Source organism: Cervus elaphus, chromosome 3 (assembly GCF_910594005.1).
Source record: "Cervus elaphus chromosome 3, mCerEla1.1, whole genome shotgun sequence".
Classification (NCBI taxonomy): domain Eukaryota; kingdom Metazoa; phylum Chordata; class Mammalia; order Artiodactyla; family Cervidae; genus Cervus; species Cervus elaphus.
In genome coordinates, this window is record NC_057817.1 from 47,396,340 (window position 1) to 47,423,037 (window position 26,698).

At 43.4% G+C, this 26,698-nt stretch overlaps 1 protein-coding gene across 2 annotated transcripts in view; it reads right to left on the reverse strand.

Annotated features, from left to right (window-relative positions):
* Positions 1-10,775: 10,775 nt before the first annotated feature.
* The window catches only part of RASSF3 (Ras association domain family member 3), a 76,515-nt gene continuing 60,592 nt past the window's right edge, over positions 10,776-26,698 (reverse strand). Inside the window, exons 1-5 of one of the 2 annotated variants that reach the window (XM_043888123.1) lie at positions 23,956-24,184; positions 22,826-22,933; positions 20,540-20,768; positions 18,823-18,932; positions 10,776-13,486 (exon numbers count right to left, since the gene is read on the reverse strand). In XM_043888123.1, the coding sequence (XP_043744058.1) occupies positions 13,337-13,486; positions 18,823-18,932; positions 20,540-20,768; positions 22,826-22,933; positions 23,956-24,015 (657 nt within the window). In that variant the 5' untranslated portion in view covers positions 24,016-24,184 and the 3' untranslated portion in view covers positions 10,776-13,336. Of the gene's footprint in view, positions 13,487-18,822; positions 18,933-20,539; positions 20,769-22,825; positions 22,934-23,955; positions 24,185-26,698 lie in introns of those variants that run through there. The other variant, XM_043888115.1, reaches the window with a different exon arrangement.

A 26,698-nucleotide genomic window follows, 5' to 3' on the forward strand; every position in this document is an offset into this window, starting at 1 on the left:
TGTGTCCTTTGTTTGAGTCCACAAGTGGTAATTTTGACTTTTGTGTTGTTGTTGTATACTGTTCAATGTTTTAACGGCTCATGTAGTACTGGAGATGGGCTGTTTCCATGGGGTACTATAGTCCCTACCTGGAAAGCTCATGTGTGTGTCCCTGATGAGCAGCAGGCAGAAAATCTTCCTGACAATTCTTTATGCATTTACAGTTTGGAGGGAAAAAGAAACTTACCTTGGCCAGCTTTACTTAGATAAACTCACCTCCAGAGGTGCTTTGCCTTGATATCTAGTCATGTGATCCATTGCCCTAAATGAGAAATGGAAGTCCTACTGGGATTGACATGCTTTTTTTCCTAAAGGGATAGTATTTTAGGTTTGCAGGCCATGTCTTTATCGCAGATACTTAATTCTGCTGTTTCAGTACAAAAGCAGACAACCCACAACTGACTATGCATGGTTATGTTCCTTTATCAAAAAAGATGAAAGCCATAACCTGCCAATCTCAGATGTAGTAGGTTGCCTCTTAGAAGTTCTGAAGACTAGAAAAACAAAAGAGGTGAGAAGACACCCATTAAGTTTCCAGACTACCATCAGAGAAACAAATACTTGGACTTATCACAATATCCAGTCACCAAGGGAGAGGAGACTTTACTTGCATAGACTCACAGTGAGAGTAAATACAGACAACTCCATCCATTTTTCTAACTTGCACCCTCTCTATTCCCACTGAGACTGTACGATGCCCTACTGTAGAACCAAACACCATACACATGTAGTATTTGTTTCATCTTCTTTCTCTACCCTCAGTGGGTTTAATCGGCTAGTCATATGTGTGCCTTGAAGTCTGCTGTGGCAAGAGCAAAGAACCTAAGGCCCCCAGCTGAAAACTCGATGCAGAGAACTTTACTGATGGCCTAGGGATTCCTCCGTAAGACAAGATTTACATGTGGAACATGGGAGCTGGCTTCAGGAGGACCACAGAACAGATGACAGTTCTAAATCTCAGTCTTTGAGAGGATGCTTTCATGACACTTTAAGCTGGTGAGACCTGAGATCTAGATCCTCGTGACTGGCAGCTCTGACATGCTGATAGGTCCTCAAAGGGCAGAGAAATACAAAGAATGGTTGTAATTACCATTTATTGTGATAAAAAGGGCTCTGCAGACTAGGTTCTTTAACTCGGTTTACCTAAGCTCATAAAACTAATTAGTCAGGATTTCAAAGATCTGGCTTTGAAGACATCTTTCTATTAAATTCTGCTGTCTCTCTGATCTAAGAAGGATTTCACTCTCATAGATCTGAGTGCCTACTCTGTCTGGAAGTGAGCTGGGTTATGAAAGAGAAATATTCTTTTTCTGACCTCCAGGACATTATCATGTAGATTGAAAAGAAAACTTGTCCCTGATATCTGTATTTACAGGGAAAATAGTTTCAGACTAAGAAGGAGAGTTGACACTGCCATTCAAATGGTTTCTTGTCCTGCTCCACAGCCTGACTTTTCAAAACAGAAAACAAAGCTCCTCTGACAAACCTTTAAATAGACTCACCAAGAATAAGGGCTCAAATAAGTAACATCAGAAATGAAAGGGAAGACATTACAACTGCACCTCAGCTATACAAAGGAGCCTAAGAGAGTACCACAATTAATTAGATGCCAACAAATCAGATAACTCAAATGAATAAATTCGTAGAAACATACAACCTTCCAGGACTGAATCATGAAAAAAACAGGAAATGTGAATAGTCTAATCACTAGTAAGGACCAGGTAGCCTCACTGGTGAATTCTACCAAGCGTTCAAAGTGGAACTAACAACAATCCTTCTCAAACTCTTCCAGAAATAGAAAAGGAAGGAACACTTTCAAACTCATTTTACAAGGCCAGCATTATTCTCATACCATACCAAAACCAGACAACAACAGGTCAATATTTCTGACAAAGAGGCAAAAATCTTGAACAAAGTATCAGCAGACTGAATTCAACAACACATTAAAAGGTTCACACACCATGATCAACTGGAATTTAGTACAAGGATTCAAGAGTGGTTCCATATCCACAGATCAATGTTATATACCACATTAACAAGATGAAAGATAACAAAGATAATCATCTCAACAGATACAGAAAGAGCATTTGACAAAATTCAGCATTCATTTACGATAAATGGTTATAGAGGAAATGTACCTCAACATAAAAGCCATAGATGAGAAGTCCACAGCTAACATCTTATTCAGCAATGAACACTTGAAAACTTTGAGCAGGAAAAGAAACAATTGACCAGGGTTTAATCTTTGGTCAGGGAACTATTTAATAAGATCCTGCAAGCTGCACAACACAGCCAGAAATAAGAAGACAAGGATATTAAGAGAATCCCTGTGCACTGCTGGTGAGAATGTAAATTGAAATAGCCACTGTGGACAACAGTATGGAGGTTCCTCAAAAAATTAAAAATAGAACTACCATATGATCCAGCAATTCCACTTCTGGGTATTTATATGAAAAAAAAAAAAAACCCACTAATTTGAAATCCCATATTCACTGCAGCATTATATATAATAGCCAAGATACAGAAACAACCTATATATTATTTACAATAGCCAAGATATAGAAGCAAGTATCCATCAATGGATGCATGGATAAAGAGGGTGATGTATATATACACAATACTATTCTGCCATAAAAATGAATGAAATCTTGCCACTTGTGGCAATATGCATAGACCCTAAGGGCATTATGTTAAGTAAGACAAAGAACGACAAATACCTCATGATCTCACTAATATGTGGAATTTAAAAAATAATAATGAACAATTACAACAGGAAAGAAAACCAAGTTTATCGCTATGGAGAACAGATATGGTGGTTGCCAGAGGTGGGGGTTGGGGAGTAGGACATACAGGTGAAGGGGGTCCAAAGGTACCAACTTCCGGTTATAAAACCAGCCATGGGGATGTAACGTACAGCATAATGACTATAGTTAGCAATGCTGTATCACATATTTGAAATTTGCTAAGAGTACATGTTAAACGTCCTCATCATAAGAAAAAAAATACTTTTGTGACCGTGTATGGCAATGTATAACTAACATAATGACCAAACCTAATTTACCAAGAGAAAATGGGACAGACCTTTAGCCAAAACCTATAAAACGGTAGGTACCTGGAACAGGGCAGAGCTGCCCAGTGGTAGAGGCTCAACTTGTCTCCAAAGGCAGAAGAAAATCTGCACATCATATAACTGAAAAGCATAAATACATACCAGTATGCAGCTATAACTACCAAAATCTAGTAGAAGCTTCTTTATATGGTTGCCAAAGTATTGTTCTCAGCACATGCTGGAAAACACTTTAATGGACTCTCGGCTGGCAGGCCCGAGACAGAAGTCCAAGCCTTCCCTCCAGAGGGTCTCTATTACCCACAAAAGTTAGTGCGTGGGAGAGCCCAGCGCAGGGGCGGAGCTGCTCTTTCAGCAGCTGCCGCAGGCCAAGATCTTGGCTTGGCTTCTGAGGCACCTGTTGTCCAAATCAAGACCATCAGACGCTACTCCTTTGCCTCGTCCTAATGCTAGGAAAGGAACTCAGAAATACAGCCGCTTCTGCTTAAGCCCTGAAGAAAAGTGGCTTCCCTATGTCCTTTTCTTCCCCAGGCCTCCTGTGTTTCCCAGCTCCTCCGAGATCACATGAGTAGCAATGTTATTAGACCTGACATCAACACAAGAACTTGGATCCTTTCAGCAGTCTGGAATGAGGGACCACTTACTGAGTCATCTATCAGGCAGCCTTCAGCCAGTGACTGCACTTTTATGGATGATTCCATAGAAAATGAAGCCTAGGATGCTGAGTCTGGTCTTCTGTACCGCAGGGGAACACAAAAACTGGGGGGTATCGGTCATCCCGCCCCCTTTCTCCCTGTATTGCCACTTAGGGCCCTGGTGAAGGGTTCAGCCGGGGGTGAACACTGACTTTACAGGGAGAGGCAGGAAGCCTTGCAGAACAGCCCCATTCCTTCTCCAAGCTGCCCAAGTGGCTGTTTCCAGACACGATGAAATGTTTAGTCCCACAGATGTTATGCCCCCCAGCTCAGAGAGCTGACATGAGCTGAAGACATGCCCCAGCCCCCACAGAGATTGCTATCTGGGGTGAGAATTCACACACATGACAACACCAGACGAGAAACAAAGGCCACGGCCTCCAGATGACACCCACACGTGACCCTCCGGTCTGGATCGCTCGGCACCTACAGGAACGTGACGGCCTGGGCAGCCCTGGTCCCCGCAGCCCTGAGCCTTGTGGGTCTAACTTGTCAGAGAAGACAGACAACGCCCTGCCATTATATTTATGGGGGGCACATGGAAAGGCACTGAATGTAGATTTCTTGGTCTGTTAATTGCCCTGGATCTTGAGTGTTTTGCCTTCCCTAAGCATGAGTTTAGAAAACAAAAACAAAAAATTTCACTTTGAAAAAAATGTCCCTCTTGGAAATTACATCCTAGGTGATGCTTCTTAGATGAATGTCAGCGTCAACATGATATGTAAACATCCTGGCCCAATAGTAAAGCAGCCATACCACCACTCTAGGAAGAAGAACTTGAAAAACAGTACCACCTTACACTGCATCAGGCTTTACAGGTGTAGAATACCTTGACCTTCATTATCTTATTTGGGCCTCATGAGTCTGATGAAGAAAGCAAACATGATGCCCTCTCCACTTTACAGGGGGGTAAAACAGCTGGTCCAGGGCAATTGCTACTGTAAATTTTAACTCTGCCCCTGCCAAAGATGAACTCAGAACCCACAAAGAATTTTCTGTAAGTTCCTTTCTCGTAACAGGAAAGACAGCAAGAGTGATGCCAATATAACACACTACCCAAAGAAAGGCTTGAGAAACCAATGGCTATTACGTAGAAAATTTTCCTGTAAATCATAAATTCTACCAGGTAACTCCGACTCATCCTTAAAAATCTTAGCTCTAGATCACTCCCTCTAGGAAGCCTTCTCTAAAAGCCTAAAGTAATAAACTCTCACAGCGCTCTGTATTTCATCTTGGTGACACTTGCCAGTTTTCATTACACATGGAAACTGATGCAAACCAGTTTCAGTGAAGACAGGACCATGATGTTTTCTCTCACCATAACTGACACAGTCCTAACATCCTCGGGTAATTTAAAATAATTGCTGAATAAAAGAAATTAAAACACTTGGTGTTCTACTTAAGTTTCTTTTTGTGCGAAGAACAGAAAAAAATATTAGAAGTGAAAAGTTATTTAAAAAATTAAAAAAGGATTGTTGTAAGAATATATGTATCACAGAACCCAACAGTAAAACAGACACACTCATTCCTCAAATATGATTACAATTAGTCCTAAGCTGTTTGTGGAAAAAGAAAGAAAAAGGAGGGAAGGAGGGGAATAGGAGAGGGAGGATGGAAAAGAGGGAGGAAACTATCATAATTCATATTTTAATAAGCAGAAATCTTATTGTATTTCTAATAACATGAAAGTAACCTTAAATATTAAGTTAGAATAGTATTGACCATGTGCATTCAAGTTATAATACCGTAAATAACTGTGGGAGGGAACCAAACAGTTGATGGTACCAGTAACATCAGCATTTGTCACTTGGCAGATTTTTCAAAACTAGGCAAAATTAGGAATGTGTAGAACTCACCTTGTTTTTGTTTTTCCAAAAAATAACACTAATTTTTAAGGACACTTGTTGCTATGCAAGGACCTAAAATATGGACTATCTGTAGTGACGTCACCACTCCTGCTGCCAACAGTGGTGTTAATAATTTGCGTCCTCTCTTTCTGGCCTGGTCAGTATGGTTAGAGAACTATCAACTCTACTGATCTCTTAAGAACATACTTTTGGTTTCGCTGATTGTTTGTTTTCTGTTTCATTTGTTACCACTCTTTATCACTTCCTTTCTTCTGCTTACTTTGGGTTTGCTTTTCTTTTTAAGAGGAGGCTGAGGTCATTCGTTTGAGCCCTTTCATCTTTTCTAAAAGGCATTTAGTACCATAAATTTCCCTCTGTTTCTACTCTTGACCCCGTAGTAGAAATGGGCACGTGAGTACAGAGCTCATGTAAACAAAGATGATTCCTTTCTGAGGGAAGAGGGTACCAGGAGAAATTCAACAGCTAACAAATATCAAGTAGGTTCTGCATTTACTCTCTTCACCTTCCAGAGGCCTCACAGACTCTCCTCTTGGCTTCTTGCTGCCCCATTCTGCCTTCTCTGCAGTCTCTCTCTGCTTCTGACACAAGGCTCAATGGTGGGTTCAGTCCCCTGGCTCATGAGTACCCATCACAGACTGACTACAATTCCTCTGTTTCTTTAGTTAGAATTTTAAGAAAGTCTAATTGATCAGCAGTCTTGTATCCAAGGCCTAACTAAAGCCCAGTTAGCCATGGTTGGGGCACAGGGTAACAGTATACAGAGAACCACCCTTTCCAGGGCTAAGTGAGGCATGACAGGGGGTCTCTTTGCGGGCTGGCCATTGCTCTCAGTGTGGACGTAACCTGTTCAAAGAGAACTATGCACCTGGATACATCCCTTCAACCTATGAAATACTCTGCAGAGCTCTAAGATTTACACTTAGTGTTTGGGAAAAAACATGGGGTGCTTGTTAAAGTAGGAGATTCTCAGGGCTTAGTATTAGCTTTGGGGTAGGGTATGGAAAAATCTGCCTTTTAAAAATCAGCACCTGTAGGCAGTCCATAAAGAAACCAAGTAATAACCTCATTTTTGTCTTGAAAGCTCATCTAACAGATCTTAAACACTACCCTTTCCCAACTACTAGCTTCATGACAACTTTTCCCCGAGAACTATAGTGCCTCTGCTTGGCTCACCTTACTTGGAATAGAACAAAAATTTGAAAAGCAAGCCGGGAGCAGAAGGCGCCAGGAGGGACAGGAACATCATTTCCGGCCTCACCCACATCCTGCCCACTAGCTCGTCTTCCCTGACACACAGACCCTTCCCCAGCACACAAACTCCTGCAGAAAGTTTATCTGGAACTAAGGCAATGAGGCTTCGGCTTTTCTGAAGGCTGATAGCTGAGTTTTCTATTTCTAAGGCTGCTGTGTATTCTCAGACAAGCACCTTTTATTGATCAGGCATTTAATAACATGCTCAGTCATGGACTTGGAACATTTTCCTTGAGCGATCACACATGCATGACAAAGATGTGAGTTTAAGCTGTCACCTCCCAGCCCATAATTCAAGGATTCTAACTTGTGGTAAGATATCTCAGGGTGCTGCTCCAGAATGACTAGAACTTGAGCAAACTTTCTCTCATTCGAAAATCAGAACATCCTCTGGATCAGAGTGCCCTAGAACTCCAGAGAAAAGGAGCTGCACAGGCTTTAGTTAATCTCCTGTGTCCACACAGGGTGGCTAAGCGAGGAGAGGGTGCACACACTGGGCCACAGGCAGACCTGTGGCTGCTGAAGAGAGGGGAGCATTCACGGTAAGCCTCCTTGCTTAGAAAGATCAAAACCAGCTCTCCTGGATAAAGGAACTCCCTCCCAGACATAAAGCCAAAACTCAACTTCTTTGAAGTTTACAAAGAGTCCTGATACTTTCTGTGTGCAAACATTTAAAAATGCCAATACTCACCTTTCTCAGAAAGGGGAAGAGGAGCTTTCTGAGTTCAACTGCCACCAAGTGGGTCACAAGTGACTTTGGAAACTAATACGAAGATCAGAAGGTCTGTCATCTGCCTGGTCAGTCTCACCTTATAAAGAGAAAGATCTGCCAAAAAACAAACCCAAAATGAAACCCCAAACTACCAACCTCTAAAAATCCAAAAACCAGGAAAAATTTAAAAACCAAAAAATCCTACAGATGGAATTAATACATTCAACTGACAGCTATTTAATCTGCCCACTCCTTTCCACCACCACCCCTTAGCCCCATTTCTCACCCCATCCTTATATAAACCTATTTTCTTAATTAAGCACTTAATTAAGCAAGTAGTGATTCACACCAGGCAAATGTATACTTCCAAGAATTTGCATACTTAGTTTCCTGTGTTTCTTTGGAGAGGCTCATCCTTGATCAGGAAGCAAAACTCCAGCCTCCACAAAGTATTTAGTGGTTCCTGGGAACTATGACTTCTTGAAGCTATTCTTCTAGTGGATCCAGGGAATTATCTTACTAATTGCAGTGAGAACAGGAAGTTCGGTTAGCTACCCTGTCAGCTTCTTGCACGCAACAGAACCTGTAAAGGAAAACACAGGTAGGCATCTCCTCTGTAACTCAGTATAACCACTTAAATGGAATGCTAAGTGAACACCAACAAAAGGATGACAGAGCGCTCTGACATCAAGCCTGTCACCTTCCATTTCCCACAAATCCCAACTCTACTAACAGGCCTGATTTCAGTTGAACTGCCCACTATAGACATTCTGATGGGCCCTTACTGGGCAGTTTTACTGAAAACCAGGGTAAAGCTTACAGGGAAAACTGGTGCACAGGAGGGCCATCTTTTATTCACTCACAGAGCGGCCATGGGCAAGCTGCTGGACTTCAGTGGGTTTCTGTCTCCTCATCTGTAAAATGAGAGTGTTGACAATACCCATCTCATGGCAGGGAACTGAGTTAATACATATTAAACTCGTTAGAATAATGCCTAGAACATGGTAAGCACTGTGTCTGAATTTGCCATTACAGTACAGAAGATCCCCAACTTAACAAGTTTGACTAATGGTTTCTTGACTTACGATGGTGTGAAAGTGGTATGCATTCATTAGAAAATGTACTTGGGATTTTGAATTGTGATCTTTTCCCAGGCTAGTGATATTTTTTTATTGTTTATGAAGGTAACCAACCAATATACTTATAACATTCTGGGGGAAAAAAAAAACATTCCGTACCCAGACAACCATTCTGTTTTCCACTTTCAGGAGAGTATTCAATAAATTACATTAGATATTCAACACTTAACACACTTTCTGTCAGATGACTTTGCCTGACTGTAGGCTAATAATGCATGTGTCCTGGGGAGGTTTAAGGTATGCTAAGCAGAACTATGATGTTTGGGAGATGATGTGTATGGAATGCATTTTTGACTTACTATATATTTCCAACTTATGATGGGTTTATCAGAACATAACCCCACGGTCAATCAATGAAAATCTGTAATGGGGCTTCCCTGATGGCTCAGTGGCAAAGAATCCACCTGGAAATGCAGAAGACACGGGTTCGATCCCTGATCTGGGAAGATCCCACACCAAGCCCGTGTGCCGCAACTATTCAGGCTGTGCTCCAGAGCCCAGGAGCTGCGACCACTGAGGCCTATGCACCCTGCCTCCTGCGCTCCACAGCAAGAGAAGCCTCTGCAGCGAGAAACCCGGACCCCACAGCTGGTGAGTCGCCCTTGCTCAGCACAACTCGAGAAAAGCCTGTGCAGCAACAAAGGCCCAGTACAGCCAAAAATAAGTAAATAAAAATTATATATATAATAGGTATTTTAATATGTATTATATATTTAATATATTTATATATTAATAATATATATATTATATAAAATATATATTTTAATCATATATATAAACACACATATATAAAAGATCTGTATATAGACTCCTCCTTTCATTCAAAAACAGAAAAATTCCTAATTAAGATCACCTGACAAAGTCCCAAAACAGTGTACAAATCCTTGAGAGCTAACTTTGCAACATAAGAATATTCATTTAATTATCAACTGATGACAAATTCCTTGGGCAAGAAGCAAACTCCCTTAAAGGGATAAAAATGCCCAAACATTCCCAACTGCACCTTGGGTAAGTAACCCAGGCCGAACTTCTAAACTAGATTCTTCTGGATATTTTCGTGAAAAAGACCGATGTTGAGCCATCATTTCTATCATAATATTTTCACTTGCAAAGCAGCTATGGCACTTAGATGTTCTCCCCTCCACCAGTTGGTACAGCTTTGCGCCCGCTTCCCCACCTCCTCTAAGGGTTGGTGCAGTAGTAAAATCACTCGTCTCCACCAGGCTTGGAAGCCTATGAAGAGAAGCAGTTGTGTACCCAATCCTTTGAGAGACAGTCACAGTGACTCAAAAAAATATAGATAATTTAACGTTGAAAGTGGTCTATTTTTAAGAGTAGGAGGGGACCTCCCTGGTGGTCCAGTGGTTAGGGGTCCACCTGCCAATCCAAGGGACATGGGTTTGATCCCTGGTCTGGGAAGACCCCACATGCTGAGGGACGACTAAGCCTGTGGCCACAACTACCGAGCCCATGCGCTGCAACTACTGAAGTCCACGCTCTGCAGCAAGGGAGGCCACCACAATGGGAGTCTGCCCACCACAGCTAGAGAAAGCCTGCGCACGCAACAAAGCCCCAGCGCAGCCAACAAATAGATGCATTTTTTCTAGCTGGGAGGTCTCAAGAAAGGGCGAGGTGGTGGAGGAGACTTGATGAGGAGGGACAATGGTCTATCTTGGCTGTGGTCACAGGGCAGCCACTTCATAGTAATTCTTTATTCACATGCTTCACACACTTGTGTGTATACACTTCATACACCTCTAAATATATGTATATTTCACAAAACAACTGTTTCAGGAATGTGGGCAGATACTCACCTCCAGTTATCTTCCCCAGATGGTAAAGCAAAGGAAAAGTGACATTTGGAAGAACAAACGTGAACCATGGAAGCCTACTGAAAACTGTCACATTTCAGCCCATGTCCACAATTACCTTCAAGAGCAGTTCCTCCCACTCCCATGACCTTCTTTTATCCAGCATATTGCCATAAATAAAAACACACAAACATGAACTAACAACTTCAACTTTTAATAATGGAAACAATTTGCCATTCCAGAAACAATTTTAGGGGGAAAAAAAAAACCTCTTTCCCCATAAAAATAAACTTAAACTCATGAAAATTATAAATATTATAATTTTTTTTTACTTCTGTGATTTAAAATGCTCCCCTGCAATACCACCCCTTCATTTAACCTCGCTCCTGTACCATCACATACTGAAGAGAAAACAGTATTACAGCAAAGCTTAGATAGTTTAATTTAACATAAGAATTTGTACAATAACTTTTTAAAATCTGTGGCCTCGGTGGCCTCTTACACATTAAAAATGCGGCAGTCACCAGTGTTCGGGAGAGACCATTGGTCTTCAAGAATCATGAACCGACAGGACTTCAACACAGTAAGTTTTCCAAATTGAAACTTGTAGTGCAGATGACAATGAGCGAGGTCCCGGATCATACAGACGAGGATGCCTAATTTAGACAATCTACTTCAAGTAAAAAAAAAAAAAAAAAATTTCACAGATACCCATCATGTAACTACTTTAAGGTTCAAACAGTGTCTTAATCTGAGAAACAACGGCTTCACAAAATATGAGCTTACTGGGATGGGTAATTAAAAGACCAGGTGGTTGATAACAGTACACTCACACCAAAGCCATAGTCTGAATAGTAAAACCAGTATAAAAATCATGAAGGCATTCCCTGAACAATGAAGGTAAAGAATTGGTTGACAATGTCACTAAAACCTCATTGAGGCACTAAAAGGAACTTACATGCAAAATTAAACAAGATGTGCCATACATATTTTATAGCTAGTTCTACCTTTTTTTTTGTTTGTTTCTTTCCAACTTTCCTTAAAAAGCTTAGGAAGGTATGATTGTCTCAGTAACGTGTGTGGCATAGCAGAAGCAACACATATGCCTCCAACAAGACAGGTGTCCTCTGAAAAGTCAGAAGCACCACCAAGAAGGGAACAGAAATGCAGTTCTTAAAAAAGGCACAGTTCACTTAGGAGGCAAAGAACTGAAGCACCTCGGAATTTCAAAAAGAATCCATTAGGTGTCACCAGAGTGTTAACAATTCCTTGGGAATTTATAAACAATATCTAGACTACGAATAGACTGCAAGGCCCCTCTGGAAGCACAACACACCTTTCCTGTTGTTTTCAGATTAACTACTGCATAAAATGAGACTATTTAACCTGTTTTAAGGAAGGCTCCTATTGCACATGCACTTCTTTGGTCTGCAGGAACATGCACTTTGGTTAAAAATCTACGAAGCCCCCTGCTCTGTGGTCCGCTGGGAGTGGACGCTGCCCCCCGCCCCCACTTTACAGTCACCCTTCGGAACTGAGGACCTGATGGCCGTCCTGGGCCTCCTTAATCCGCAGCCCTGTTCTACATCAGTCTACTTCAGTTTATAAGCCAAGAGGAGAAGGGAGAGCAGTGAGGGGAGGGAAGGAGGAAGGGAGGGGAAGGCTAAAGGGAGACGAGGGAGTGATTGTCAAACAAGAGTGCTGAGAGCCCCTCACTCTACAAATCGCTCGACAAGTCCCAGGCGGGGGGTGGGGGTTTGGGGGGCTGGGGGGTGCACTGCCTCCTCCCGAACTCCTTTTCCACTTTGAAAAGCCACCCCAGGGGGAGACTGTAACGTCACAGGGGTCAGCGCTGGCGCTCACCGCCCAGCGGCCCAGAGAACCTGCACCCATCAGACCTTCCGCCGGGAAGGGCGGGGAGCGCGCGGGTTCACCAAGATGGCGGCTCCCCCTGCCTTCCATGGCCCGGCGACCAGTTCCTCCTCTGGGCCTAGCTCCTACTTTCTTTGGTTTCCGTTCCCACGTTTTACTCACCAGGAAATCAAGCACTATGACAATGGATTTAACGTCTCTAAACTGAAAGCTTTTAACCCCTCAACAAGCAAGTTCACCTCCTTCTCCACCATCCACTTACCCAAACCACCTTCCCTCAGGGCTCCCCACCCTCTACCCTCCAACTTCTTCCATCCTTCCTCTTTCCTCTCTCTGTCAGACTCCTCCAAAATCCTTCACCAACTCCTCAGCGCCCCTAGCTTCCTGTGCCCTTCAATTCACCTGAATTGTTTCCTCCGACATTAAAAACAAAACAATAAAACCCAGTAACAGACAGGTAGTTTCAATGTAAGACAAGTATTCAGAAAGAGTCCTTGTTAAGCTTTTAAAAAAATCATTTGCACAACCTTAAGCTTAACATCATCATATACTCAACTAAAAGAAAATAAGGAAAAAAAAACACCTCAAAGTCCATGCTTCAAAGCACTCTAGAATGCTCCAGATGAGACCACAGGTTCACAGCTTGCCAAGAGGTAACACCGTGCGGCCGTTAACAGAACAAGCTTGCGGAATCCCTGACAGAGGACGCCCAAGCTGCAGGATGCTGCGTGACCAGTTTGGGGGAACTAGATCTAGAGATTTGTAAAAAGGAAAGGCCCTAGCATCATAGGGCAAGAAAACCGCCCTCCGACAAGAGAGACCCTGGCTGCCGGTGCACACGCAGGTCCCGCGCTGTCCCTGAGGGGCAGGGAGCCCCACACTTTACCCCGGTTTCCACGCCTGGCTGAGGGCTTCTTCCAGCTTGTGTCTGTAGGCCGCATAGCGCTCCTTCAGGTTCTGTAGCTGCTCGTCTTCTTCCTTGTCCAAGATCCTCAAGAAATTCTGTAGCTCTGGCAGGCTGAAGGCTTCCCACTGTGAAGGAACACAAAAATGAAAAACGCCAGGTGTTTATTAATTCAAGACTTAGGAATGAGGAGGGCGGGGAGCACAGGGGAGTGTGATTGCCTTCCCCTCCTGACTCACACCGCCCAATGCTCCCCGGCTGCTCAGAAGGCCTGGTGGACAAGAGCTGAGCCTCCGGACCAGCCTTACATCCCCACTTGGCTCACTCCCACTGCCCGCTGCTCCCCTCCTCCCAGCCTCCTCCAAAAGGGCTCTAAGAGCAAACACCTAACTCCATTAGACACTAACCCACAGAAGCATGAAATGGAGCTCCACACTCCCTCCTCCCTCCCTCTCTGTGGGTTCCTCATTGTCACTGCCTTCTTCCCCAGTTCCCACGATCAATCTCACCCTCTCCTATCCACCACCATCTTCCCCTCCAACCCTGGGATAGCCTCCTAGCTCCACTTTTCCATTCCCTAAATCTGTTCCCCCAAACAGCCAGCCTGAATACTCTCTCTAAAATGCCAATCGAGGCATGACCGTCCATGTCTGGAATCATTCAGTGGCTTCCTGTGGTTGTTTCTGCTAAGTCTGAAAGACCGTCCCCTCTCCAGTCCCATCTCTGTCCCTGCGCCCCTCACTCGTTGCCCTCTGTGGCTTTGCACACGTTTTCCCCTCCTTCACTCTGCCGGTGAACTCCTCCTCAACATTCAAGTCCCAGATTCCATGCCACTCTCTCTAAGAAGCCTTCCATGATTTCCTTCCCTTCTCGCTCAGTCAGGATTATGTCTTTTAGAAACTTTCACTGAGCACTGGAAGCCCTGATCACAGCCTGATCACAAAAGACCTAAACAGTATTACAATTATTTGGTTAGTATTTCTCTTGTCTGCACTGCATCTGTTGTACTTCCAACTATGTGGGCTTTGTCTTTGGCCCTTGAGCTTCTGACTTCATTTTCCCTAATAGCACCTGGTACTCGGCAGGCACAAAATGTTTATGGTATTTTTCTAAAAAAAAAAAAAAATTTTTTTAAGCAGTAAATATCAAGAAGGGTATGTGGCATCACCTGGGAGGTTTCTTTCCAAACTACACCTCCTCCCCTCCCAAAAGGAGGCCCTCAGTCCTGGGCTGAGCACCACTATCTCGGCCAGGAGCAATGTCTGATGGGGGGACTCCCAGGGGATGGGAAAAAACAGGATAACCTATTACAAGTGCAGAGAGAGGAGACAGAATAAAATCACCAAATGGATCGATGACTGAAGGAAATTGGCTCTTGGAGACTGACTGAGCTAGTTACTAAAGAAAGTGAGAAGTGAAGCGGGAGAACAAAACTGTCTACACTGGAATACTCGGTTAATTTGAAAATTAACAATTTATTTTTCACATAAGTTCTCCAAAATAAAGACATTATAAATTAGCATCTCCCTCCCACTCTCTGACAGCTATGGAAAGTTTCTTCTCTCAATTCAGTTAACCTCAAAAACTCGAGACACAGGCATACCATAGAGAGGTCAGAAAAGCAATCCAGAACATTAGAACACAATGTAAAGTGAATTTCAAAACTGAGCCAACATAATTCCCTCCCAGACAATGCAGCTCCAATTACACTAACGAAACTATGTGCAACACTCAGAAACTAGGACCAAGAAAGATAAGATCCTGACAAGACTATGCTGATATGACTGACTTGCTTGCAGAGGGCAGACTATCAGTTCAGTTCAGTTCAGTCACTCAGTCATGTCCGACTCTTTGCAACCCCATGAACCTCAGCACGCCAGGCCTCCCTGTCCATCACCACCCCCCGGAGTCCAAACCCATGTCCATTGAGTTGGTGATGCCATCCAGCCATCTCATCCTCTGTCGTCCCCTTCTCCTCCTGCGCCCAGGAGCAGCATTAGGGTCTTTTCCAATGAGTCAACTCTTCGCATGAGGTGGCCAAATTACTGGAGTTTCAGCTTCAGCATCAGTTCCTCCAATGAACACCCAGGACTGATCTCCTTTAGGATGGACTGGTTGGATCTCCTCGCAGTCCAAAGGACTCTCAAGATCCTTCTCCAACACCACAGTTCAAAAGCATCAATTCTTTGGTGCTCAGCTTTCTTCACTGTCCAACTCTCACATCCATACATGACCACTGGAAAAACCATAGCCTTGACTAGATGGACCGTTGTTGGCAAAGTAATGTCTCTGCTTTTAAATATGCTATCCAGGTTGGTCATAACTTTCCTTCCAAGGAGCAAGCGTCTTTTAATTTCATGACTGCAATCACTATCTGCAGTGGTTTTGGACCCCAAGAAAATAAAGTCTGACACTGTTTCCACTGTTTCCCCATCTATTTCCCATGAAGTGATGGGACCAGAAGCCATGATCTTAATTTTCCGAATGTTGAGCTTCAAGCCAACTTTTTCACTCTTCTCTTTCACTTTCATCAAGACGCTTTTTAGTTCCTCTTCATTTTCTGCCATAAGGGTGGTGTTGTCTGCACATCTGAGGTTATTGATGTTTCTCCTGGCAATCTTGATTCCAGTTTGTGCTTCTTCCAGCCCAGCATTTCTCATGATGTACTCTGCATGTAAGTTAAATAAGCAGGGTGACAATATACAGCCTTGACACACTCCTTTTCCTATTTGGAACCAGTCTGTTGTTCCATGTCCAGTTCTAACTGTTGCTTCCTGATCTGCATACAGGTTTCTCAAGAGACAAGTCAGATGGTCTGGTATTCCCATCTCTTTCAGAATTTTCCACAGTTTATTGTGATCCACACAGTCAAAGGATTTGGCATAGTCAATAAAACAGAAATGGATGTTTTTCTGGAACTCTCTTGCTTTTTCAATGATCCAGCAGATGTTGGCAATTTGATTTCTTGTTCCTCTGCTTTTCGAAAACCAGCTTGAACATCTGGAAGTTCACGGTTCACGTTTTGCTGAAATTTGGCTTGGAGAATTTTGAGCATTACATTACTAGTATGTGAGATGAGTGCAACTGTGTGGTAGTTCGAGCATTCTTTGGCATTGCCTTTCTTTGGGATTGGAATGAAAACTGACCTTTTCCAGTCCTGTGGCCACTGCTGAGTTTTCCAAATTTGCTGGCATATCGACTGCAGCACTTTCACAGCATCATCTTTCAGGACTTGAAATAGCTCAACTGGAATTCCATCACCTCCACTAGCTTTGTTCATAGTGATGCTTTCTAAGGCCCACTTGACTTCATATTCCAGGATGTCTGGCTCTAGGTGAATGATCACACCATCTTGATTATCTGGGTTGTGAAGATCTTTTTTGTATAGTTCTTCTGTGTATTCTTGCCACCTCTTCTTAATATCTTCTGCTTCTGTTAGGTCCATACCATTTCTGTCCTTTATTGAGCCCATCTTTGCATGAAATGTTCCCTTGGTATCTCTAATATTCTTGAAGAGATCTCTAGTCTTTCCCATTCTGTTGTTTTCTCTATTTCTTTGCACTGATCACTGAGGAAGGCTTTCTTATCTTTCCTTGCTATTCTTTGGAACTCTGCATTCAGATGGGAATATCTTTCCTTTTCTCCTTTGCTTTTTGCTTCTCTTCTTTTCACAGCTATTTGTAAGGCCTCCTCAGACAGCCATTTTGCTTTTTTGCATTTCTTTTCCATGAGGATGGTCTTAATCCCTGTCTCCTGTACAATGTTACGAACCTCCATCCATAGTTCATCAGGCACTCTGTCTATCAGATCTAGTCCCTTAAATCTATTTCTCACTTCCACTGTATAGTCATAAGGGATTTGATTTAGGTCATACCTGAATGGTCTAGTGGTTTTCCCTACTTTCTTCAATTTAAGTCTGAATTTGGCAATAAGGAGTTCATGATCTGAACCACAGTCAGCTCCCAGTCTTGTTTTTGCTGACTGTATAGAGCCTCTCCATCTTTGGCTGCAAGAATATAATCAATCTGATTTCTGTGTTGACCATCTGGTGATGTCCGTGTGTAGAGTCTTCTCTTGTGTTGTTGAAAGAGGGTGTTTGCTATGACCAGTGCATTCTCTTGGCAAAACTCGATTAGCCTTTGCCCTGCTTCATTCCGTACTCCAAGGCCAAATTTGCCTGTTACTCCAGGTGTTTCCTGACGTCCTACTTTTGCATTCCAGTCCCCTATAGTGAAAAAGACATCTTTTTGGGGTGTTAATTTTATAAGGTCTTGTAGGTGTTCATAGAACCGTTCAGCTTCAGCTTCTTCAGCGTTACTGGTTGGGGCATAGGCTTGGATTACCATGATATTGAATGGTTTGCCTTGGAAATGAACAGACTATCAAGTGCCAGCCAAAACCTCAAATTTTAGACTTGTGTACCAAGCTATCTCTTCAAAATGAGAGTGGATTTTAAAGATTTCAAAACATAAAATCAAAAGAAACTTCCAAAATGTCCCAAATCACTGTCTTCCTAAAACTCCCCTAAATAAACTTCCAATTTACGCTGACATATAAACATACTCTTTACCAAGTATGTTTACATACATTTCTAATTTGTGACTCAAAACCACCTTTTCAAGTTTGTAGTCCCAGTTTACAGATTTTAAAACTGAGGACTGAAAAGAGCAGATTTACCCAATGTTGTGCTCCTAATTTGGTAAAAGCGATGGCAGGAAGCAGAGTCTTGGTTTCTTAACTTTTAACCTAGAAACTATTCTCACTGCATCACAAAATGCTCTATGTGGACAATTCGTGCCATTTCCAATTCTAGACAAAAGGCTGAGACCCAGAGCTTGAGAGATTTACTCAACTGACACTTGATCTAGAAGGACAGTCTAAAGTGCCTTTTCCTTCAACTGAACTGACCTAAATACAATCCTTGGAGAGAAAATGGAAAATAACGCACGTATAGACATAAATTCTTAAATTATCTGGGCAAAGAGGAAAGAAAGAGTCTAGAAAGTTAAATGGCTTTCATAGTAAAGAGACTGTGTTTCCCTTTATTCCCTTTAGAGCAAAGGAGCCTGGAGACTTTGATTACCAGCGAACATATGGAGAGTGTCAACTTTCAAAGCACAGCTGGATTAGAGTAATTTGGAGGTGGAAGGGGTGAAAATGAGTCTGGGAGGTGATAAAGTTTAAAAAAAAAAGTGTATATCCTCCCACCTCTAAAAATTACAGACCCAAATAATGAGTGTTACAAGAAAATTATACTGTAGACTAACTCTGGGTTCATTTCTGACAATTCAAAAACACCCTGCCTCCACAGGACCACCTCTCCTCCCATGACAGGCAGACACACACATTCCCTCTCCCCTCCCCACCCCTCCTCCTCCGCAGTCAGTGGCAGAGTCCCTGGACCAGAGCGAAAACAGGACCAGCTGGTCTGCAGAGTTTAAAGCAGGAATGAACAATCACTTACCTCTCCAATTTCATGTTCGCGAAGAACAAAACTGAGTGTGTCTGTTCTGGGACCTGCTACCAGACGCAGGTAGAGTGGATGTTCCCGGTCCGAGAGCTTGCAGGCGTAGACTGGTGAGAACGAGACGCATGTCACAAATACTGTAACACGACATCATTGCCCTCCCCATCCCCAGATCAACGCAACAGTGTGATTACCTCAGCCACCTGGGCACCACCCTGCTCATCTTGTCACCAATAAATAGCCCACAGTGGAATGAATTCTATACTATTTCCATTCTATCTGCATAATGTAAACTGGGCCTTGATTTAAAAAGGAAATCATTCTTGAGAATGAATTTAAATGAGTATCACTCTCAAAATGGGCTTATAATTAATCCCGTTCCTCCTTTTAGAAAGCAAGATAAACCTAAAACAGGATCTGCAATCTCTGCAACAATAAAAATATACCTTCCCAAGAACATGAAATCAGAACTCTAGAAGCAAATTTTCCTACAGATTAATTTAGATTCAGCAGGCACAAACAAAGCAGTCTGTCTGAACGCAAGCTCTGCCTACACACACACACACACACACACACACACACACACACACACACACACATTTTCTCTCTCTCTCTCTCTCTCTCCCCCCACCTTGTAGGGTTGAAAGATTTGCCTTGTGGGTAATATGTCAGTAGGATGCTATTACTGTTGGATTATGCAGCTAAAGACCAGGTGGGGCACGCAAAGAAGGTGGCAAGACAAAATGCCATCTGAATTGATCTGTATTATTTTCTCCCTTTCGGAGACCACTGCATTATACATTATATATACATCTCCCCTGGAAATGTAAACTTCCTCCCACTCTGAGCCTGTGGCCTCTGAAGGAGGGGAACCTCGGCCTATTCAGCCCTGTATTCTGCAGGCTTGGCCCACAGTACGTGTTGAAGAACCGTGAACATACTCAGCATCTAGCTGGGTTTAACCCCAGGCAACCAAGGGACTTTCCCATCATGCCAAGGTGAGTGGGTTTTCTGCCACACAGCTGCTATAGGCTCAACCCAGAAAAACTAGGGAAAGCACAAAATTCACATATATACACCATTTTCAAATCAGCACTTAGTGAATCACTAAATCCCTGTTGTCCACCATCAGTATCAATTTCTGTTCAACGATGACCTGACCTGGAATATCTTATTCAGTAATTTAAGATTCTTTTTAATCCACTGATGGTGGGTATTAAGCTCAGACAGGTAGAACTCAGATCAAAATGTTATTCATCCACTGCATGTGCCTCTTGGGGGGTGGAGGGTGGGGGGGGCAGGGTGCCAACCCATCCCAGGGTCACACCTAGCATGAGACAGGCTAAGGGACTGTGCCATGGACAGAAGCCTACAAGTTGACCAATCACATCCAACGTCAATGTGCTACTGAAAACTTAAGCACAAAGGCATTCTTCTTTGTGCTGGGTGGGGTGGTGGGGGCGGGGGGAGGGAGGCTATCCCATAAATCCTCCATAAATACCCATCACATACTTCACATACAGATACCTCTGGGCTCTCAGACCGAGAGCTGTCCACCTGAAAAACACAGCCAGCCAGGATGCAGTAACCATTCATTCCAGAATACGTCCCCGGGCTCTGACATAAGTGACACAGGTACACCCACCAGTCTTCCACGAATGAGGTCAGAAGACAGAAACAAAAGCAGGGACCATTTTCATTTTAAGCATGGTACCTTGATCTTCCCGGTGACACCGCTTATAAAGTGCAAACTTGGTAGGGCTCTCGGTCACAAGAAACTTCTTAAGCAGGGCCTCAATCACTTCGCCAACAGTGTTCGTGCTGCTGATGTGAAGGGTGTTCATACAGCCATTGCTACTGGGGGCGGGTTTTCCAGCAGTCTGTGAAGGTTTGCAGAGTTCCATCTGTACTTTAATGAAGCCAGTGTAAATCCCATTTGAATTCTGAGGCAGGAAGAGGAACACACACATGAGCTGGGCATTTTAGGGCAGGAGCGTATCAAAACAACAACAGAAAAGGAAGGTGAAACACTCCCTCCCTTGTTCTCTTCTTTTATGGCTCTGGGGCAGAGGCTCACTCAAGACGGCCCCTCAGGAGATGACCTCGGAAAGGTTAACACACTCCAGGAGAGGGCTTCTCAGGCAAGGTCTGCAGGGCAGATGTGGGGACCAAAGCCTGCAAAGCTGCATGTGAAAGGTCGGGGCCCACGGGTGAGCCTCCCATCCCCTGGCACAGATGCTGGCCAAACCACAGGCTTGTTAAAGCTTGGGGCCATGTGCAGGCTAACTGCTCAAAGGAAACAACGTCTCCAACTGATGACCAGCTATTACACGAAAAAGGAAAGTCACAATTAGGACTCTGAAATACTCAAGTAACAAGGAGCAGACGGGAAGAAAACAAGCTATTTTCATTCCTAGTGGCTAGCTTATGTACCAGACATTACCAACTTTGCTTAAACTATTTTATATAGTGTAGGATCCCCCCCTAGCGTGGGATACACAATGAGGCACTTCAGACACCTCAAGCAGCAATATTTTTACAACAAATTAAAGTTACAATGTAAACCATAGACATTATTATACAAACACTTGTGTTTTCTTTTGTTTTTTTTGTTTGGCCAGGCCATGCAGCATGCAGGGTCCTAATACCCTAACCAGGGCCTCCTGCAGTGGAGTCTTAACCACTGGACCACAGGGGAAATCCCCTGCACTTATCTTAATTGGTGGTAGAATATTTTAGTTGCTAAAAATAGTTATAATGGTTGGTCTTCACTTTTAACTTCTAGTATATTCAGAAAAAAACAAACATTGTAATGCTTTATTTAAATGAGCCTTCAGGTTAAGTTATATATAAATGACAGTTGACACAGAACATGAAAAATCTCCTTTATGGGCCATTGTTTTTCTTCCTTTCCACAAGATCAATTTATAATACTAATTCACTCATTATTCTTGTGGAAAGTATTATACAACATTTCACTTTTTCTTTTTAATCTTTGAAATGACATGGAAATTTGCATCTGTTTTAATCTCCAAGGGGGAGAGAATGTTCTGCTTTGATAAAAACCATGTTTGAAAAAGGAGAAGTAAGACTGGTGGAATAAAGAGGAATAATCTTGAGATTATCTGCTGTCCCCCTTTTTGGGTGGAATCCCACCAGATAGGGATCCTTTCTCACAAGGGTTTATATTTAAAAGCTCCTCCCCAAGGGTCACAGAATTCAGTCGGACCTGTTCTAACCAGGTCGTCCCATCCTTTGCTGAACTCTTGTCAGTCCAGGGTCACTAGACGGCCAGGCAGGGCTTCAAGGGCCCTGGACACTGGCCCCGAGGAGTGGCAGGTGCCTCGAGGAAGGTCACCACGGGCGGGGCAAGGCCAGGCCGGCCAGAGGAACCCGCAGCGGGCTCTGCTGTGGGCTTCCCTCCTGTGTCACCAAGCCTGGGCTTTGCCCTCCTACACCCTTGCTCCCCTCTGAGCTTCGGACAGCTCCAGCACAAAGCTGTAGAAAAGGCAAAGTTGAAACAACAGTGTAGGAAGCTGAGTGTTACTAATACATGCTCCGTCTTACACCCACAACCAGCTGAGAAAACTCCGAGCTCAACTATATCCCAATCCGTGGTCACAAAATCCTTTCCCTGACACTTCCAGATTTATTTGCATAAGGTAAAACTTATCTAAGGCCTTGTTAGGATCTGAATTACCGCCCCTGTGTTAAACAGGCAAGGATCACACTCAGTGCTGAGAACCCTTTGGTGGTCATAACATCTTTCAAAATAAAATTTTAGGAAGTGTTGACTGATTTTGAGATAAAGCTACTTCAAAATACAGCTTTCATTTGAAAGATGCAGAAATATCTGGTTTTCTGGTCCTATGTACTTTAATCTTTAAATTTCTGCAAGCGTGATTCAGAGATTTTAAAACATACAGACTGTGGTACCAACAACTTCTAGTTGTCCTTTGACATTGTCAAGCTAAACAGTATTATTAGCATGGGTACTCACCAAGGTCATCTTCAACTTGTCTGTGACTGCTAAGTTGTATTTATGAACTTTCTCTTTGATTTCCTCTTTGCTGAGGTAATTGTGGGTTTCCTTCTCTTTCTCCGCATCCTAGAAGAAAAATATGCCAAACCATCCATGAGCAATCACAGAAAAAATGAAGAAAAGCCAGGATTCTTTTCACATGCCGCATAACGACAGCTATGGAGCACTTTACCTTCTCACACACACACACACACATCTTATGAACTTTACGATTTTTATAGCTTTACAGTCTTTATCAGCAGAAAGTATGGTAGTTAATAAGTGTTAAACTGGCACTGATCACTTACCTGTCAAATTCCACACAACTGCCAGAAGGTAATTTAATCTTCCAAACAAAGATACAAGTAGCCAGACTTCCTGGACCCACCCACTCTCAACCCCCACCCCTCCGGTCTCTCCCCACACTCTGCAGGGGAGGATTTTAGTGAAATCCTCTCTTGACTGTGAAAAATTCACCAACTGTTTTGTCTAAAAAGCTCAACCAGTGCATGACGTCATGTGACAGCTGATGTCAATCACCGATGGCCACACTCCAGAGTCCTGTGGCCCCTGAAGCCAGGCACGCCAGGCAACTGACTTATCCGGCGTTTGCTTCTCCCAACAACCTAACCAAGCAGGCATTTTTACTTCCGTCTCTAGATGAGATCAAGTTCTAAGAAGTAAACTAATCTCCCAATAAAAACTGCTCTGTAGAAGTGTTGGCACTTACCTGAAAAACCTGATCCAAAAGCCCACCCACCCTCAGTAACCCCAAGTACTTGCACCTGGGGTCCTCATTTTAATCTTCGTCAGCATCTCCCCGTTACAGAGACACGGAGGCTAACAGAGGTCAAGTGGCTTGCCGGGGACAACCCAATTGGTTAAGATACCAAGCTCGATTTTAAGCCAGGTCCCCTGTGTTGTTTCCACTAAATTGAATAGGCTCCCACCATTCCTGTGTGAGTGTTTGAAAACTTAAAGAAAGGCTGCATAATCAGATTCAAACCTGAAAAATAAACTCAAAAAAGAAGAAGGGTCCCAATAACCTTCAAAATAGAGAGAAGACTGGATGATTTAATAACCCCCTAAATAAAACCTTTAAAAAGTACCTCTTTTCCAGCCAGATACATCACCCCATCCTCGCAGCTGCAGGCTATCGGAGTAGGCATTTGCTCCCACCAGGCACTGGGAGCTAGTGTGATGAACACAGCCCCACCAGCGAGGAAAGAACTTGCATGCAGGAGCACTTTAAGGGCAGCAAATCCATTCAGGTCTCACGTTCCTTGACTGGAGACCCAGAGAGGGCTGTGCTGACTCTAAGTCATCTCAGGAACTTTTCGATTCCAGTCCCGTCCCAGTGAGGTCTGACGGGTCAGTGCTGGGAGGCCAGCGTGGTCACTGCCCAGCTTCGGAAGCAAACCTCAAGTCCCTTGGGGAGCATTCTATCTACCAGTGTCAAGTCCCAGAGCAATCTTATTTTTGGTGTCAATGGTTAGGGGAGGAAAAAGCTGTAGATTAAAGTAACTTTTCAAAAAAAAATAAATAAATAAATAAAGTAACTTTTCAGGAGCTTCAGTGACTATTTCTAAGGAAATTTAAAACATGTCTCTCACATCTCTCTGCCTGACCCACTCTTTCCAGTCCACAATTAGCCAGCTCCAGGTCATGGCTGGAGCAGAAAATGAGAGTCTTACAGCATTCATTATTCACTATGAACTATCCAAAGACTCTTCAAAGCACACCCTAAAAAGTATACAATAAGAGGGGGGAGGGATAAACTAGGAATTTGGGATTCACAGATACACACTACTAAATATTAAAGATAAACAACAAGGACCTACTGTATAGTACAGGGTACTATATTCAATATCTTCTAACAACTTATAATGGAAAAGAACCTGAAGAAGAATCTATCGGAAACAGAACCACTTTCCTGTACATCTGAAACACAGTAAGTCAACTACACCTCAATTGGAAAAAAAAAAAAGAGAAAATAATTATAAGATATAATACAAGGTACTTCCCTGGACATCCAAGGGTTAAGACTGCATTTCCATTACTGGGGATGAGCATTCAATCCCTGGTTGGGAATCCCAACTAAGATCCCACATGCCACACACTGCAGCCAAAAAAAAGGTTTCATTAAACAAAAAATATATATATGTAACATTTTTAAAACAAAAATGAGAAATGAGAGACTTTCCATTTCATGGGTGTGGGATGTGATGTTGGCAGGGCAAAGGGTGCTGGGAAAGTGCCCCATTCCAGCCAGACCTGGGACTCGGCCAGGTCACCGAAACTCATGCTGAGCCCTGGGCTACTAACCCGAGTCTGCTCTCTCTCTTATCAGATAAGAAATGATACTGGAGTCGACATCTCCCAAGTGTTTCCCTGCTTTTGGTTGCAAAAATGTGCTTCCACTACTGCGACCAATGGGACAGGATGGCTCCACTCAAGGAATCAAGGAAACCAAAGGCTCACCATTAAAAATACACAAAAATAGTACGCTGTCTGAACACTGGCGCGTACATGCGCTCTAGGGGCTTACTACTTGAAGAAAGAAGAAAAGGAGAAAGGCTGAGGGGAGTGCAGGAGAGCAACGGGCAGGTAGCCAGAGCATTTCGGTCAGCCCTTGATCACAGGTTTTGCTGATGACACTGGGCTTGGCACCCATCTTGAGGCCTCCTCGGGTCAGCATTCCCAGGAGCTTCAGTCAAAGGAGCAGGCCAGTCTGGGAAGAGAAACTTGCCCTGGGTCATCCACACATGCATAACTGAGACAGGCCTGTGTAAACCACTCAGCCGACTTCCTCAGAGATTAAAAACCCAGCAAACCATAGGAAGCAACAACAGAAAAGAACTGGATCCAAAGATCTCCAAGATCTCTTCCAAACCTAAAATCTCATTATTAAAAGATCAGCTGCAAAGCAAAGCCCAGAGAAGCAATTAAACCCTAAAGGGCTGTGAGCCTGTATTTTCGTTAAATACCTATGAAAAGAAAGTGAAAGCGAAGTCGCTCAGTCGTGTCCGACTCTTTGCGACCCCAAGGACTATAGCCTACCAGGCTCCTCTGTCCACGGGATTTTCCAGGCAAGAATACTGGAGTGGGTTGCCAGTTCCTTCTCCAGGAGATCTTCCCGACCCAGGGATTAAACCCAGGTCTCCCACATTGTAGGCAGACGCTTTACCATCTGAGCCACCAGGGAAGTCCTTAAATACCTATATATACTTGTAAATCAAGTATAATTGATTTACCATATTATGATAGTTTAAGGTATATAACATAGTAGGCTTCCAGCTGGTGCTAGTGGTAGAGAACCTGCCTGCCAATGCAGGAGACACAGAAGACTCGGGTTCGATCCCTGGTTCAGGAAGATCCCCTGGAGGAGGGCATGGCAAGCCACTCCAATATTCTTGCCTGGAGAATCCCTTGGACAGGGGAGCCTGGCGGGTTACAGTTTATAGGGTCGCAAAGAGTTGGACACGACTGAAGCGACTTTGACATGTAACATCCTGTTTGTTTCAGGCATACAACATAATGATTTTATATGTACATAAAAATGGTCACCAAAGTAAGTTCAGTTTACATTCATCACCACCCAGAGTTAATTTTTTTTTTCCTTCTGATAAGAATGTCTAAGATCTACACTCTTCTTCTGTGATCTTGCATTTTTCAGTCAACTGAGGCGGCAACTGTTCACCAAGGCCTAGTCACTCAGCAAATATTTTCTGAACAGAAGCTGTGGGCCAGGCATGCCCCGTGTGGGGACGTCACACAGCACCTCCACCTTCATGGCACTTCCTGTCCGACACAGGTGTGAGTGAGGCATGCCAGAGAAAAAGAGACTTCCAG